Source organism: Hyposmocoma kahamanoa, unplaced genomic scaffold (assembly GCF_003589595.1).
Source record: "Hyposmocoma kahamanoa isolate Upper Pololo Valley unplaced genomic scaffold, ASM358959v1 180, whole genome shotgun sequence".
In the NCBI taxonomy this organism is placed as follows: Eukaryota; Metazoa; Arthropoda; class Insecta; order Lepidoptera; family Cosmopterigidae; genus Hyposmocoma; species Hyposmocoma kahamanoa.
This window is the reverse complement of record NW_020653711.1, coordinates 870,787-886,085: the sequence shown is the minus strand read 5'-3', so window position 1 is coordinate 886,085 and position 15,299 is coordinate 870,787. Positions and strand designations below refer to the sequence as shown.

Here is a 15,299-nt window from a genome sequence, read left to right as displayed (position 1 = left end):
TATAAATTTTTCGTCTCAATGACTATCTCAATAACATTTTTGTTCTTTTTTTGGGCATAGTCAAACGCGAAAGAAGGTCCGAAAATGCCTCCCAATCTTTTCCCAAAAATAACTTTAATGGTTTCATGGGCTCAAACAGCCATTAAGATTTATAAACAATTTCCAATTTCCCTATCAAGTATCTACGTCCTTTTTCGTTATCAGCGGAAAATAACAAAATGACAATTATCACTGGAGCATTAGATTGTGTCAAAATTACTAACTCCGTTTCGGAAATAATTAAATTAATCTCGCGAGATTAATTTGATTACGAATGTAATTATTAATTAACGGTTATATTTTGGCTATAATTAAAATTTAATAAAGTCAACGTGGTATATCGTAGAGCCTTTGCAAATATAGCTGTATATTTACATTTAGTGACGACCTAGCAGGCCCCACAGTTACACTGTGGGCGTTTTATGAAAACGGACTTTTTTATGATAGCGTATGATGTTAAGCGACATGCCCGCCTGTCTACAGCAGTTGAATGGCCACACAGAACTTTAAATAGCATAGATCTAAGAGGCACTGCCACTGCGCCGTCACCCTGAGACATAAGTTATTAAGTCCCATGTGCCTGTAATTTCACCAGCACCCTTACCCTTAAAAACCGGAATACTCACATTACTGTTTGGCGGCAGAAATGGGTAAAGTGGCAGTAATACCCTAGACGAACTCTTTCACAAGGAGCTCTACTGCTACTAAACATTTTGTAAACAGGTTCTGGTCTAATTGTTCTGGGTAATGCCCAGGAGAGAATTCATTTGCTCAGTACACATAATCGACCCCTCACGAAATATATCGTAAGTCACCTTTTTTCGCGTTTTTTCTATAAGATACTATATTGTTATTCAGTATTAAAACTATAAAATAGAGCTTCCTGCAAATATTTATAATGAACCCAATTTAATAAATGTTCATTTTTCTAATCTACCCGGTAATACACGAGCTACATTAACAGAGCAAAATTGTAACGTTTCTACAAAATTCGTGCGGGAGAGAGTAGAAGAAATTGAGGTTCTCAAAACCATGCGTTCGCTGAAGTCAAAGGCAGTTGGTTTTGACGGTATATCACTAGACATGCTGCTGCTTTGCCCACCATATTATCCGTTGTAACAGCTATGGCAAACAGATCCATTGAAACTAACAAGTTTCCAGCGAACTGACAACATGCAGTAAGGCCCACCCCAAAAAATTAATAATCCAACCACTTTACAAGATATTCGGCTCATAAGCATACTGCCTTGCGTGTCAAAGGTTTTAGAAAAAAACGTGGTAAACAAATAACATACTTTTTAGAAAATAATAAAATACTTCCTACTGCACAATCTGGTTTTAGGAAAAAGCATAGTACAACAACTGCTATGGCCCACGTTGTTGATGATATTTTAAATGCGCAATACAATGGACAGGGGACCTTGCTGACACTATTAGATTTTTTGCAGAGCCTTTTACTGCATAAATGTCAACTTGCTGTTATCAAAACTGCATTATTTCGTCTTCGTGAGAATTTGGGCTTAACATTCTTTACGTTGATTATGCACATGTAACATTGTAGGTAGTAAACTCGGAAATTATTTCATCTATTTATTATTATCGCAAGTTACAGGGTCCGAAGTCCGGGTAATTTTAAATCATTTATTGTACGTTTGGTATTCTACTAAAAGTAAGTGTAGTGGTTTGTCACTGGCTAGCCCTCGAGCTACTGCTCAATCTCTGACACGCCGATGGTGAAGTCTACTAATGTATTTAATTTGAAAACTACATTTCTGATTAAGCGAAATAACAATTAAGATATGCAGAGTAATTTCTATGGTAGTTTAGTACGGCACCATCAATCACCAGTGGTTGAAATAATAAATGCCATCACTGCAAGTCCACTGACGCCCAAATGAGACTCGACTGCCATTGCAACAACATTTTACCAGAATAACAAATATTATCATAATTGCAATATAATCTTAGTGGAGTCTCAATAAAGTTGAGGCCCAGATGTATGACCATACTATGATTCCTTTTAGTTATCGCGATATTTCAGTATGGTTAGTCAACCCTTGACCATGGAGGGTGTAACCCAGAAAAATTATTAGAAAATCGTGCCGTGGTAAGAAACCTGTGACAGGGTATTTTCGGGTTAGTTTTCTGTACCTAATTTTGTTGGCAATTTTCATTATTTAAATATTCTAGAATATGCAACAAGTGTTAACTTAATATTCGAGTTTGTTATCCTGAAATATTATTTAATACTTAAATAATAAAATTGCCACCAAAATCAGGTAGATAAATCTAACCTGAAATTTACCCACCTAATATAACCACGAAACTCAAATATTGCATCTGTGTGCTGCACAATACTATCATAAATAATATAGAGGTTTCATTGAATTTCAATTCAAATAATTTCCTCTAAGAATCGGTGGCTTGGCTAGTTTTAAATTGGGCCCTGTATTAAAACTTCGCACTATTGGTGTACTAAGGCCACATCTGAATTTTAGTTAGCATTACTATGTTCCGATTTTGAAGGGTAATGGTGCTAGTGAAATTATAGACACATGGGACTTGTCAAGTTATGTCTCAGGGGTGACGGGCGCAGTGGAAGAAGATTTTTGCGATTTAAAGCTCTGAATGGCAACGCAACTATTATGGATAGGCGTGTCGCTTACCACCAGGCGCACGACTTGTTCGTCCCGCCGCTTGGTATCAAAAAAAAAATTGTAGGGGCCCTTTTCATCACACTTACGTCAAAAAGGCGAAATGGAGAGTAATGTTTTTTTACAAAATAAACAAAAAAAATCTCGTTAAGCAAAGTAACGAACAGGTATGTATTTTAAACTGCCCTGTCAACAATATAAGAGCAGTGTAGCGTAGTGAGCAAGACCAAAGTAAATTTAAATACAGTTTATTACAAAACAACCCACAGCAACTTATACAGAAACAATATTCAATAATATGAAAAGGCACCAAAAACCGATCACATTTAAATTTAGAATTCAAATATAAAACTAAACTTAAAAAGACTATATAAAACACATGTACAAAAAAAAATTGTAGCGACTACGGCGATTCGCTACAAGTAGTAACTAAGTATTATTGTAATTTAGCATCATGCATAAGAATAACAGCCACGGGACTCTACTTCTGTCCGTTTATAAGGCTCATCAAACGCAAAACTAATATTGATTTCACACTAGGTTGCGGACTGGATGGAGCGCGGCCCGCAGCGAGCCTCCTCTTTCCCCTGCCGAGAGAGAAGCGATTGCCGCCGTGGTCAAGAGGGCGGAGAAACTCGACGAGGTCGAGGCGAGGCGGGTCGGACGGCTAGTCGCACGACTGGAAGGTAACTTAATATTAACAATGATCGAAACCGACAGAGCATATTAACATATTTACCTATTTAGGTTTCCGTCGAACTGCAACGCAGTAATGTAGATATTAGCCAGGTATGGAACCCATTATATGGCGTGGCATCGCAAAGACTGGAGTCAGTTCAGCGCGCTTTCACGAGATACCTTGCTTTCTCCACACCCGGTATATCGTAGAGCTGTCCATATGGGTATAGGCTCACTTTCTTTAAACTCGAATCACTGAAGGCACGTAGAACAAAGAATGACCTGGACTTTTTGTACAAGATCCTAAATGGCCAAATTACCAGTCCCGATATCCTGAACCAAATCACATTAGCCGTGACTTACAATTATTCCAGAATCCAGATGTCCTATTTTTAAGATCTTGCATTTGCCCTTGTGTAGAACAAATGTAGGCTTCAAATCACCTATTAACAGAATATGTAGAAGCTACAATGATTTGAAAAGTACTTGTGATACGGATATGTTTGCTGACCCTTTGTCATTTAGGCGCAAGCTAACGTCACATTTTAAATAATAATAAAATGAACACTAGTAGTATTATAGAATGTAACATTGTACGTGTATTTAAATGTCTCTTAATATATCGTTTCTGTTTTTGTTTTCGCTTTCGTTTTTTTTTTAATTTTCAATTTATGTAAAAAATATAATAACCAAGTTTTTTTTAAAGCGTTGAGTAAATATGTCTGTGTTATTGTCGTGAAATTGATTAAATATGTATAGTGCGGTGTATAGCGAATGTCGTGTACGTCTGAAATTATCATATGTATCTGTCCTAGCCTCATGTCTTATTTTTATTGATTGTCAAATACATATGATGTTGATGTGCCTAATAATAATAAATATATTAATATTTACTAGCAGTAGAGCTCCTTGTGAAAGGGTTCGTCCAGGGAAGTACTGCCACCTTACCTATTTCAACTGGAACATAGTAATGTCAGCATTACTATGTCCGATTTGAAGCGTAAGGGCTGGTGAAATTACAGGCACATGGGACTTGTCAACCTGGCGCAAGACTCGTTTGTCCCGTCACTTGGTATCATAAAAAATAGGTTTTTTTTTATAATCAAACAAGAACAATTCGTGCGCCTGATGGAAAGCTACACGCCTGTCCATAACAGTTGCAGTGTCACTAAGAGCTTTAATCGCAAAGATCTGAGGGGCATTGCCACTGCGCCTGTCACCCTGAAATATATTATGTTGACAAATTCCATATGTATGTAATTTCACCAGCATCCTTACTCTTCAAAACCGGAACGCAGTAATGCTCACATAACTGCTTGGGGCAGAATAAGTAAGGTGGCAGTACTTGCCTGATTTCACAAAGAGCTCTACTGCTACTACATGACATGGTAAGATGAATGTGGTGAACTGAGGACGTGGTGAAATGAGAGTGCGGTTTTGAAGACAGGAGTCTTCTATCCCACAAAATCTCGACAAAAATAAAACCTACACGAGTTGCCGTTACGAGGAACACAAATAATTAAGAAGTCATCAAATAAGGCTACTGCTAATACAGCTCATATGCTATATGACCTTGACTTTATAATATACACATTTTTCAGTCTTTAATTGGGCATACATTGGTAATTAAAACTTTATGCACTTTATTCATTCCGGGCTCTATTGGCTTGTTTACGTCCATATAAACTCGTCTTAAGTCACAAACTTTGTTCTATTATAAAGACAGGAGTCTTTAAAATAAAAAAATAATATAAAAACACAAGTTATCGTTACGAGAAAAACAATGTATTGATTCATAAGTCGTCGTGAAAAGGAAGACTAAAAACTTAAATCAAGTTCGAAACAATCACAGACAACTCACAGAGAAGGTGTTGCCCCAGCACAAAGGTTTTGCAACAGTTGTGACCTGAAAACATGGCGAAATGAAAATGTGGTGACCTGAGATTATTGTGAGTTGAGAATTTGATAAAAAAGTTTCATCTTTGTAAGTTCAAGAAATACGATTTTTCACTCAAGCATTTTCATTTATCACAGAACAATAACGTCATTTATACCCTTTCTCACCTTCTTCGAGATTGAATTTCGAAAAATCCGTTCTTAGTACGCCTACACTAAATAAAAATAACATACCGTCAACGTTATTATGTTTTAGGACTTATAGTTTTTACTGTGCGCACATCTCTGCTCCGGACTACACTCTTCTAATAGATATATAACTATCAACGACTTGTTCTTCCCGTCACTTGGATATAGAAGTCCTCACCAGACTTTCCTAAACAAAAATGTGTGTTTTCGTACAAAGATACAAATTTCGTATATATATATATACATATGTGATGGTAGTGGCAAGAGACCAAAACTCTGAAACAAGGGTCTGCATGTTTCGTCCGGGGGAATTCCACAAATTGCTCTAATGCATTTCTTTTGTGCTACAAAAGCTCTATTTTGATCTGTACTATTGCCCCATACTATAAGACTGTAACGTAATGTGGATTCTTCATACGCCCTACATGTGTTTATGACAGCTTTCTTATTTGTTATATTTTTCAGTTTTTTTAAGGCGTATACAAACTTATTGATTCTCGAACATATATTCGCGACGTGAGTTTTCATTGTTAGTAGTTTGCATTGATAAAATTTTTTTAATCCATTTTAATAGACAAGTAACGCTTGACCAAAAAACTTGACTATGCAAAAATTGTTTTCACAAAAAAAGACTTAATGGTTCCTAAAACAGTTTCGTCGTATTGTCTATGGTTTCGGATTTCCCCAATTTTTTATTATCTAATTCATAATAGGAAGGCTAACAATGGTAATTTAATGGTATTACATAGCATAATACTACGAGAGAGCGTTAATGCTTGTCACCAGCAAGCAACTACTCAAAGCAACAAGCTCTCATGCAGTGAGCCAGAGGAAAAATACATGTCGCCTTTGTCGAACGTTGATAAAGGACATAAATTAAGGCCACGCGTATATATAATGTAAATAGACCCCTATTAGCATATATATGTATATATATATATATATATACCCAGGCTATATATACTCGAAAGTTATTTACGGATAATTGTATACAGGTCGTCACAAAAAGCTGCCATTAACTTTCAACTGGTTAACACACAACGTCTTGTCAACGTCAAAAACTTGTTGTATAGGGTAACAAAGTTAGCAGTGAATTTAAATAATTATTAATATATTTTTTTAATTAGATGTCATGAGTCTATAGATAAAATAAAGGTAGATTTATTTGTGGAAGTAGGTAAAATACATTAATTTCAATTAGGTTTTAAATAATATATCATAGTGCTATTACAACCAGTTTCATCAAAACATACAAATGTGACTACTGGTGGTCATATAATGTTCAAAATACTTTAACTAAAACAATAAAAAAAAAATAGTAGGAATAAACATGTAGAGATCAACACAGTAAAAATTAACAATGTCTAAAATAAAGCCAAAATAAGCACGTGAATGTCAAACATACATAATCTACATTTCTACACCTCATAAGAGATAACTTATATATATCAACAACCACTTGAACCTCTCATGTTCCGTTAAAGTGTGTTGTTCTTTTATAATGAATCTGACATTGGGTATTTCTGTTACTCAATTTCACAGATAAGATTACATATATTTCTAATGACAAGAGAAGTGTTATTACATAGAAAGTAATGTATGAGGGGGTCACTACATTTATTAATGCGTAATCGGCTTTTCCTGACCGGCTTAATGCGATTCCATGACCATGTGTGTGGTAACCCTGTAGGTACCTAATAGTAATTGCAAAGTAATATGTGGAACAAAATTAATTATTTTATTGTCTGTAAGTGTAATGACATTGTGCATGATTGTCTTTTCAGCCGCGTAATAAAGGATTTTTGTTACAGCCCCTAGCCTAGCTTAAGAACCATGTCACACGAAGCGGTACGCCGGTGTTGCGCCGCGTGTGTTGCGTTAGATCTACATGCCGCCGTGTGGCAAGGAGTTTGAACTTTTCTGTCTTTTATTCGGTATAAGAGATACTCATGTCAAAAATTAAACGAAATACAACAATAACTTATACCACTATGTTAAAATTAGTCACATGCAGATTACTAGATATTATTTCAAATTAGTCCTAAATCCATTTCGTCATTTACATTCATCATTTACACGATAAAAACATTTGGCATCTTAATACTGCTTACATTTTTTCTTAAGATCTACGAGTACATGCAATTCTGGGATGGATTTCGGGACTCTATTATATAATCTTGGCAACATACAGAGCACACTTCTTGACATTAAATACGGTTTTACGTGGCAGCATGTTTTTATTATACTCTGTATACAACCCTTAAATATAACACGTGGTTAGAGGCACAGCTCTTCTCCAGCTCACATATCAGGATCTTCTTTGTTTAGAAATATTACTAATTATTAAATTATAAACATTTTTGCGTTGTTCGTGTTGATACTTAAATACTTTTTTTCATGATACGAACAAGTCGTGCGCCTTGTGGTAAGCGACACGCCTGTCCATATCAGATGCAGTGCCACTCAGAACTTTAAAAATCACAATTACTCGGGGGCAGTGTCTTGCGCCCGTCACCCTGATTCATAAGTTGACAAGTCCCACGTGCCTGTGATTTCACCAGCACGCTTAACCTTCAAATCCGAAACGCAGTAATGCTGACGTTACTGCTTGGCTGCAGAAATAGGTAAGGTGGCAGTACTTCTCTGCACGAACACTTTCAGAAACAGCTCCACTGCTACTACTCTCTCTTCTTATTTGGTCTGAGCCGATCTGTGGAGTATCGCTAACCATCTTGGTGTAGCTTGGATTTCCTGACTCAATGAAAATTTAAATTAATTGTTCTTTTTCTTTTTGTCCATAGTTTATTTTTATTTATATAATCATTTTAACTCACAGGAAAACACAAATCACATGAAGTAAAAAGGAAAACACACACAAAAAATATTGCTTATTTCTGAAAGAAATTTCTTCCGAACTTAAATACAGGACACAATACACTATGAGAATTTTGTGAAAGTTTCTTCACCCAGCCTTTACAGCTATCAGAGAATGACAAGAGATGTCGCCATATCAAATTACATTTTTTGTAGTGGTAATATGACAATAGCAAAGTAGTGGAATATTTTCACAAAAATATATGAATTTCATGGAAGTAAAAATATCATGACATTCAGTATCATCATTACTCCATTTATACGTGCCACAGCTGGGTACGGGTTTCCACTCAGGCGAGGGTTTAGGGCATAGTCCGCCACACTGGCCCAATTCGGGTTTGTGATTTCACACATTTTCCAACTTTCTTCGACGTGCAGGTTTCATCACCGTAAACATCGAGTATATAACCAAAAATAAAGACAAAATAAGGGCGATCCATCCCTGACAACTCATCAGGCAAATGGGCCTTATATCACGTTTAAATATCAACTCTCGTTTGCACTGAAATCACAAATTAGAAAGCTGAAATAGTACAGCATCAACAACTGACCTGTGTGTACGTCTCCGTATATTCCAAAAATATTCTGTATTTATTGTAATAAAGATAATATCTCTAACTATGGAGGGCTGTTCCATTCGGTGGTGTGGGAAAATCAGCAAAACATCTAATTGCAAAACAAACGGAATCACATTTCATCGATAATTAAATATTAAATATGTCATTTTTCAATTTTCGACCATTGTAGTAAAGCTCAAGTTAAACTAGTCGATTTGAAGTGAAACAATTGACGACACGCGTCAATTGTTTCGAATTCGGGCTGGCCAATCGGAGCGCAGTTGTCACCGTATCATTAATGGCAGAATAGTGTTCAAACAAATTTAATGACATTTCGTCTCTATTTCTAGTTATATATACGCGATGACCATAAAGGTCATGGTAAATACCAAATTAAATTTTCACATATATTCCGAGAAACTCAAAGGCTACTACGGCTTTTTCGTAATATTATTACAAAATACTAATATTTCATACAACAAATCGTGCCAAAAGTTGGATTTTTCGCACTAGTGCTTTTTACTTTTCCATTTTTTTTAATTTACTGTTGTTTCAAGTCTTAAACATAGAACTAAAGAGGATGTATATTTATTTAATATTTATGTGCTTTGTGACGTAACTCATTCGTCATTAAAACTTGTATTTATTTACAAACATCTTATTTGTTTAAATTGCATAGGTGTTTTATAAAACAACGGGTTACATTTAAAAATACCAAAATATTTTCCATAAAGATGGATGATTGAGTATTAACAATGACCGGAGGTGAGTATTACGCGAGACCACTGAGCGCCGCGCCACTAAAATAGTAATTTTAATGTTCCTGAATACTGGCAACATTTGCCATTGTACGTACTCTGAGTTTTTATCAGACAAAGAAATAAAATGAGTTTTTTTTAATACTCTTTTATTTTTCTTTCAATGTAGTTTTTTTGCAAATGTATTAAAAACGTCGTTTGATACACGTGCGGATTTGTCATTTTCACTTGTCTCGAAGCCTCGACTCTTGAATAATGACTAACTTTCCGCACTTGTATCAAAAATAACTATTAAACTTTTACGGCTTTTCATTTGTTTCACCATACCTGACATGATGCCTAATTACTATATCTAACAGTCTTCTGCACATTTGTTTAACTTGGAACTCGATTATAATTTTCACCTACTGCTATGGTATGTCGGTTTCGCAATTTGCGTCTTAAATACCATGTAACATAACAACGTTAATATACGAATAGAAAAGGATGGATGTCGTTAGGCGAGCGGAAAGATCGTATTTTCTAGTAGTTTGCTCTGTCATTTTGTTTGTACATCAACGCCTTACCCCAGAAGTAGACAACCATGTGAGCCTGCTACTTGCAGATCGGAACCAGTGAGCATAAATAATACTAGAGACGCAATGTCCTACAAACAATTGACAAAAAAACTGGCACAACTGCAAATTTAAAGACTAGCTTCGAAATTGATTAAAATTTCAAAGAAAAATATATTTGTCTCGTCTTTTCTAATGTCACACTCATTCTGTCAAAATGATTTTTTTTTTAATTTATTAAGGCTTTGGCAAAGCCATCAGCCTAAACATGAAGTTTAAATATGTTTCTGTAAATATGGCCGCCACAAAGAGGATAGGCAATTTGAGGCGGCGTGCTTGGATTGACTCGGGATTCCTTAAAACGGACCGATACGGGTATTTTATTTCGAGATTCGTATAATTTCGCGTTTTAATCTTCGATTAAGGCACAATAGCACTATCCTATTCCACTTTAAACTAGATTTCACAAAATAATTTAAAGTCAAAATAAAAACCACACTTTTCCCTCCAAAAGGTCCAGAGCGAATCTCAAAATGAAATCTTAATAAAATGAAGTCATAGTAAATTAAGAGACACGAGCAGTGTTACCGGTTTAGACATAATTTTCCCTAATTTCTTGTAGCCTCACTGGTGGAAAGATACAGTGGAGATAGAAATCAGAAATGGAATGAATGAGTGCGTGAACTGTACGTAAAAATGTATGAACTTGATAACAAATATAATATTATTGGTCGGAATAAGGCATAGGCTTAAAAAAAAAAAATTGGCGCCTAATTCGAACTGTCACTTTGTGGCGCATTTCGTATAATCTAAATATACTTTGAAAAACTAATTTCAAGAAATCTTTCATATTTTAATCAATTTAGAGTTTGCTAAACAATTCATTATAATTTTTAGTAGCACATTAAGAATTATGGAAAAAAATAAAATTGTTCTCGTCTGTTTATTTTCTCGTCTTTATGGCACTTGAAATAGTACATTTGATTGTACTATTTAGAATTTCACATTGAATTAAAAAAAAAAATAATCAATAATTTGTCAGTCAAATTGATGATCTCAGTGGTCCAGTGGCTTCCACACCGGTTTTCATGGTGTCGCCATCTTTGAGGTCTCAAGTTCGATCCCTTAGAAAAACTAACTTTTCTATATTGTCTCGAGTCTGGGTGTTTGTGGTACCGGCGTTGTTTCCGATATCCATAACGCAAGACTATGTATGTGATGTTGTCTAATATTTATATTTATTTACTTATTTATTAATACAGCCTGAAAATCTTATAAAATTTTGATTCATATCAATTTGCTTTCAAATTCGAAATTAAATTACTAAAATAAATTAATTGTTGCTATCAAATAATAAGAAGTAAGTTCAGGAATTATGCGGGTTCTTTTGCTTGCTTAATACTTTCAATATTATCTATTGATAAATATTGTAAACAAGAGCCATCCGCCTTAACTTTTAAATTTTGCACTACGTGGTCCTTGTCTGCCAAAATGTTGCCAACCGCCCTTAAGGGCTAAGGCAGCGGGTTGCCAATATTAAAACTAATTACGTATACAATGTTATTTCTGAGAACCAGTAAACCTCTCAACGTTACAATCTTCATTAAATGTAAAAGAAAATGAAAACGTCTTTATCGACTTTCAAAAAGGAAACTTGTACTTATCTTTATAAGGGTTATTAGTAAAATACTAAAAACCTCGCAGGGCTATATTACCACCATCGTAAACAACAACTTTTCTTCCAAGACTTTTAATAATTCATCAGATTTCACAAATAAAAATGGATCTATAAACGGTGATAACTCTACGCAAAACGCAGAAGTGAGAGCGGGGGTTGTCGGAGTCGCTTGCACGTTTGAACTTGTCACCATTTACTACCTTAGTACCAAATGTAAAACTTCAGAAGAGCACAACCTCGAATAACTAATATATAATAGCTTTTATACATTTTATTTCCTAGTAAGATTTCCTAACATTTAACTGGCAACACAACGTCTAAAACAACTATTTTAATTAACAGTGGAACTCCTTGTGAAAGAGTACTCCTAGTGACAGACATAACATTAATACGAGGAATAGAAATAAACTAGCTTTTCTTGATAGTCGTCTTCACAAAGTCAAAAAATCATTTAAGGGGCAATGTATACGCTTCTATAACAAGATTCCGGTTGATATACAAAATTTGCCTTTCACGAGGTTTAAAACTATAGTGAAACAAAAACTTTATACTAAAGGTTATTATACAACTTCTGCGTACTTGGATGACAAAAATCCGTGGTAGTAACCCGTTTAGCTCATGGAGGTAGTCTCGATCTCTGATGTTTCAAATAAAAATAAAAAAATATTGTAAATGCTATTTACAAAGAGCAACCCCTAGAGTTTCTTGCTCATTCTTCTCAGGGGAATCTGCCTTACGAATGAGCGGTAGAGTTTAACCATTGTGACAATTTCAAGTGTAATAATGCTTACCTATGAAATAAAGATTATTTTGAGTTTGAGTTTGAGTTTGAGAGTGGGTCCAGGGAAGTACTGTCACATTACCTATTTCTGCCGTCAAGCAGTAATGTGAGCATTACTGTGTTTCGGTTTTGAAGGGCAAGGGTGCTGGTGAAATTACAGGATAAAGGTAAGAAGCTCTACTGCTACAAAAAAATTACAGGCACATGGAACTTGTCAACTTATGTCTCATGGTTACGGGTGCAGTGGCAGTACCCCTCAGATCTTTAAAGCTCTGAGCGTCCCATCATTTGGTATCATAAAAAAATGGTTTACGCGCTACATAAAGTCTCAGCACCAATTCACATCTCTTTAATAGAATGTTCTATTGAAATATGACTACAAAGCCAAACAAGGGCGTTTTGGTTTACGTATTTCACAGGCCTTCCAAGTATCATTAATTTTGCTGCGAGGCCGAAAAAATATTTTTGGGTCCTGAAAATATGGTAACGGTGGCGATGGCATCTAATTTCACGTGCTCTCCTTCACGTGGGTCGGTTATTAGTAAAATAAAAGTTATTTAATTTTCCTCAATAATATTTACTATAACTTTACTGCCTCAGTGGCCGAACGGTTACCATGCTAGACTGCCACGCAGAGGCCCTGGGATCGATTCCCGGGCCGGGAGAAATATTTGTATCATCATCAAAAGCCTATCGTAGTCCACAGCTGGACGTAGGCCTCTCCCAATGCGCGCCATTTGCCCGGTCCTCAGCTCGTTGCATCCATCTGCTGCCAGCAGCCCTTCGCAAATCGTTACTCCATCTGGCCCTAGGGCATCCTACACTACGTTTTTCGAGCCGTGGTCTCCACTTAAGAACTCGCTTCCCCCATCGGTTGTTGATTCCTCGACAGATATAGCCAGCCCACTACCACTTCAGCTTGCTTATTCTACCAGCTATATCGACGACCTTAGTCGACCTTAGTTCTCTGTCGGATAACCTCGATCCGTATCTTGTCCTTTAAAGAAACTCCGAGCGTAGCGCGTTGCATAGCTTGCTGAGCGACTTTCAACTGGTGAACTAACCATATCGTGAGTGTCCACGTCTCGGCTCCATATGTCATAACAGGTATAACGCACTGATTCGTTTTCAAGCTTTGCGGTATGGATGACGAAAAGATTCCATGTAGTTTACCAAAAGCTGCCCAGGCAAGCTGAATCCTGCTCTTGGCTTCCCCTTCGAAGTTGTTTCTACCCAATCGCAAAATCTGCTCAAGATACATGTATTCGGAAACAACTTCAAGAAGGTGGTCATTTACTACGATTGGTCTCGGGACAATATTTATGATCATTGATCATGACTTTCGTTTTATCCAAGTTCATGCCGAGATCAAGGCGTTGCGAGGCGGATGTCAAGCATTCGTTGTAGCTCCTCCAGCAACTCCGCCAATAGGACTATGTCATTCGCCGTTTATGTTTATGCCCATCCTTTTCCAGTCCAGCGCCTTAAACATGTCTTCCAATGCCGCTGTAAACAGTTTCGGAGATATGAGATCCCCCTGTCTAAGTCCTCTGCGTAATTGGATGGACTTAGACTGCTGGCCCTGTACTTGGACACTCATGGTAACGGCGTCATACAGGCATCTCATCACTTCGATATAACGAAAGTCCAATTGGCATCGCTATAAGGATTCCAAGACAGCCCAGGGCTCGACGGAATCGAAGGTCTTCTCATAGTCCATAAAGGCTAGACATAGGAGCCGTATCTCCGTCTAAATCAGCTTGATCCAGTGGCTGAAACTCGTCGAGTCTTCCAGCGAGACGATTCGTAATTACTCTAAAAACAACTTGTAAACGTGGCTCAGGAGACAGATGGGTCTGTAGTTTATAAGTAGACATTTCGATCCCTATTTAAAGAAGAGAACTACTATACTCCCATTCCACGCCTGAGGAGTTCTCCCACAGTAGATTACAGAGTTAAAGATCCTCGGAAGTTCCTTAATAACAGGGACTCCTCCTGACTTCAGAAGCTCTGCAGTAACTCCGTCGTCACCTTGGGCTTTTCCTGTTTGGAGCTGTTTTAGAGCCAATACAATCTCGTCTTGGCTGATTTCTGGCAGTTCGTCGGAATAGTGGCGTATGAGGGTGGCTTTGGGATCGAAGTTGTCGCGTTGGGCACGAAGAGCATATGCAGCGTACAGCTGGTCATAGAAGTTTTCAATCTCGGCGAAAATCTTCGGCTTTGACGTTACGGTTCGACCATACTGTGTTAGGAGCTTCGTGAGGTGGCTACTTCCAAGCTGCTAAGTGAATACTTTGGACCATCGGTTACGCTCTATCGCCTTCTCAATCACGTCACGCCGTACCATCTTCGCAATCTGCTTATTTAGGTCTGACCGCTCTGACGAAATGGCCTGAGTAACTTCTCGTGTTTTTGTCATGAACCGTAGAGTCCCGTCCGAGAGTTTGGCCTTCGAGTCTGTACGCTGCAATCGGCAGAATTTGATTTTGAAAGAAGTTTCCTCAGCATTTTGTAGACCCTCGTCACCGTCCTTGGTGGGTTCCGATTGAGCGAATCTCTCCTCGAGTTTTTGGAACTTCTCTGAGCCCACCATGGTTTGGAGTGGATTAGGTCGGAGCGAGGCAATACATGATAAATATTT

The 15,299-nt window shown here is 37.0% G+C and overlaps 1 protein-coding gene and 1 long non-coding RNA gene across 2 annotated transcripts in view; one reads left to right on the top strand and one right to left on the bottom strand.

Annotated features, from left to right (window-relative positions):
- LOC113225902 (rabphilin-3A) overlaps positions 1 to 15,299 on the top strand; it is a 137,467-nt gene that overhangs the window by 7,379 nt on the left and 114,789 nt on the right. Inside the window, exon 2 of the mRNA XM_026458369.1 lies at positions 3,234 to 3,379. Within this exon, the coding sequence (XP_026314154.1) occupies positions 3,234 to 3,379 (146 nt within the window). The remainder of the gene's footprint in view (positions 1 to 3,233; positions 3,380 to 15,299) is intronic.
- On the bottom strand, positions 3,735 to 5,514 carry LOC113226034. The gene is made up of 3 exons (XR_003310061.1): positions 5,502 to 5,514; positions 5,233 to 5,277; positions 3,735 to 3,814 (listed from the first exon to the last, which is right to left on the bottom strand). It is a non-coding gene; the product is annotated as an uncharacterized LOC113226034 (long non-coding RNA).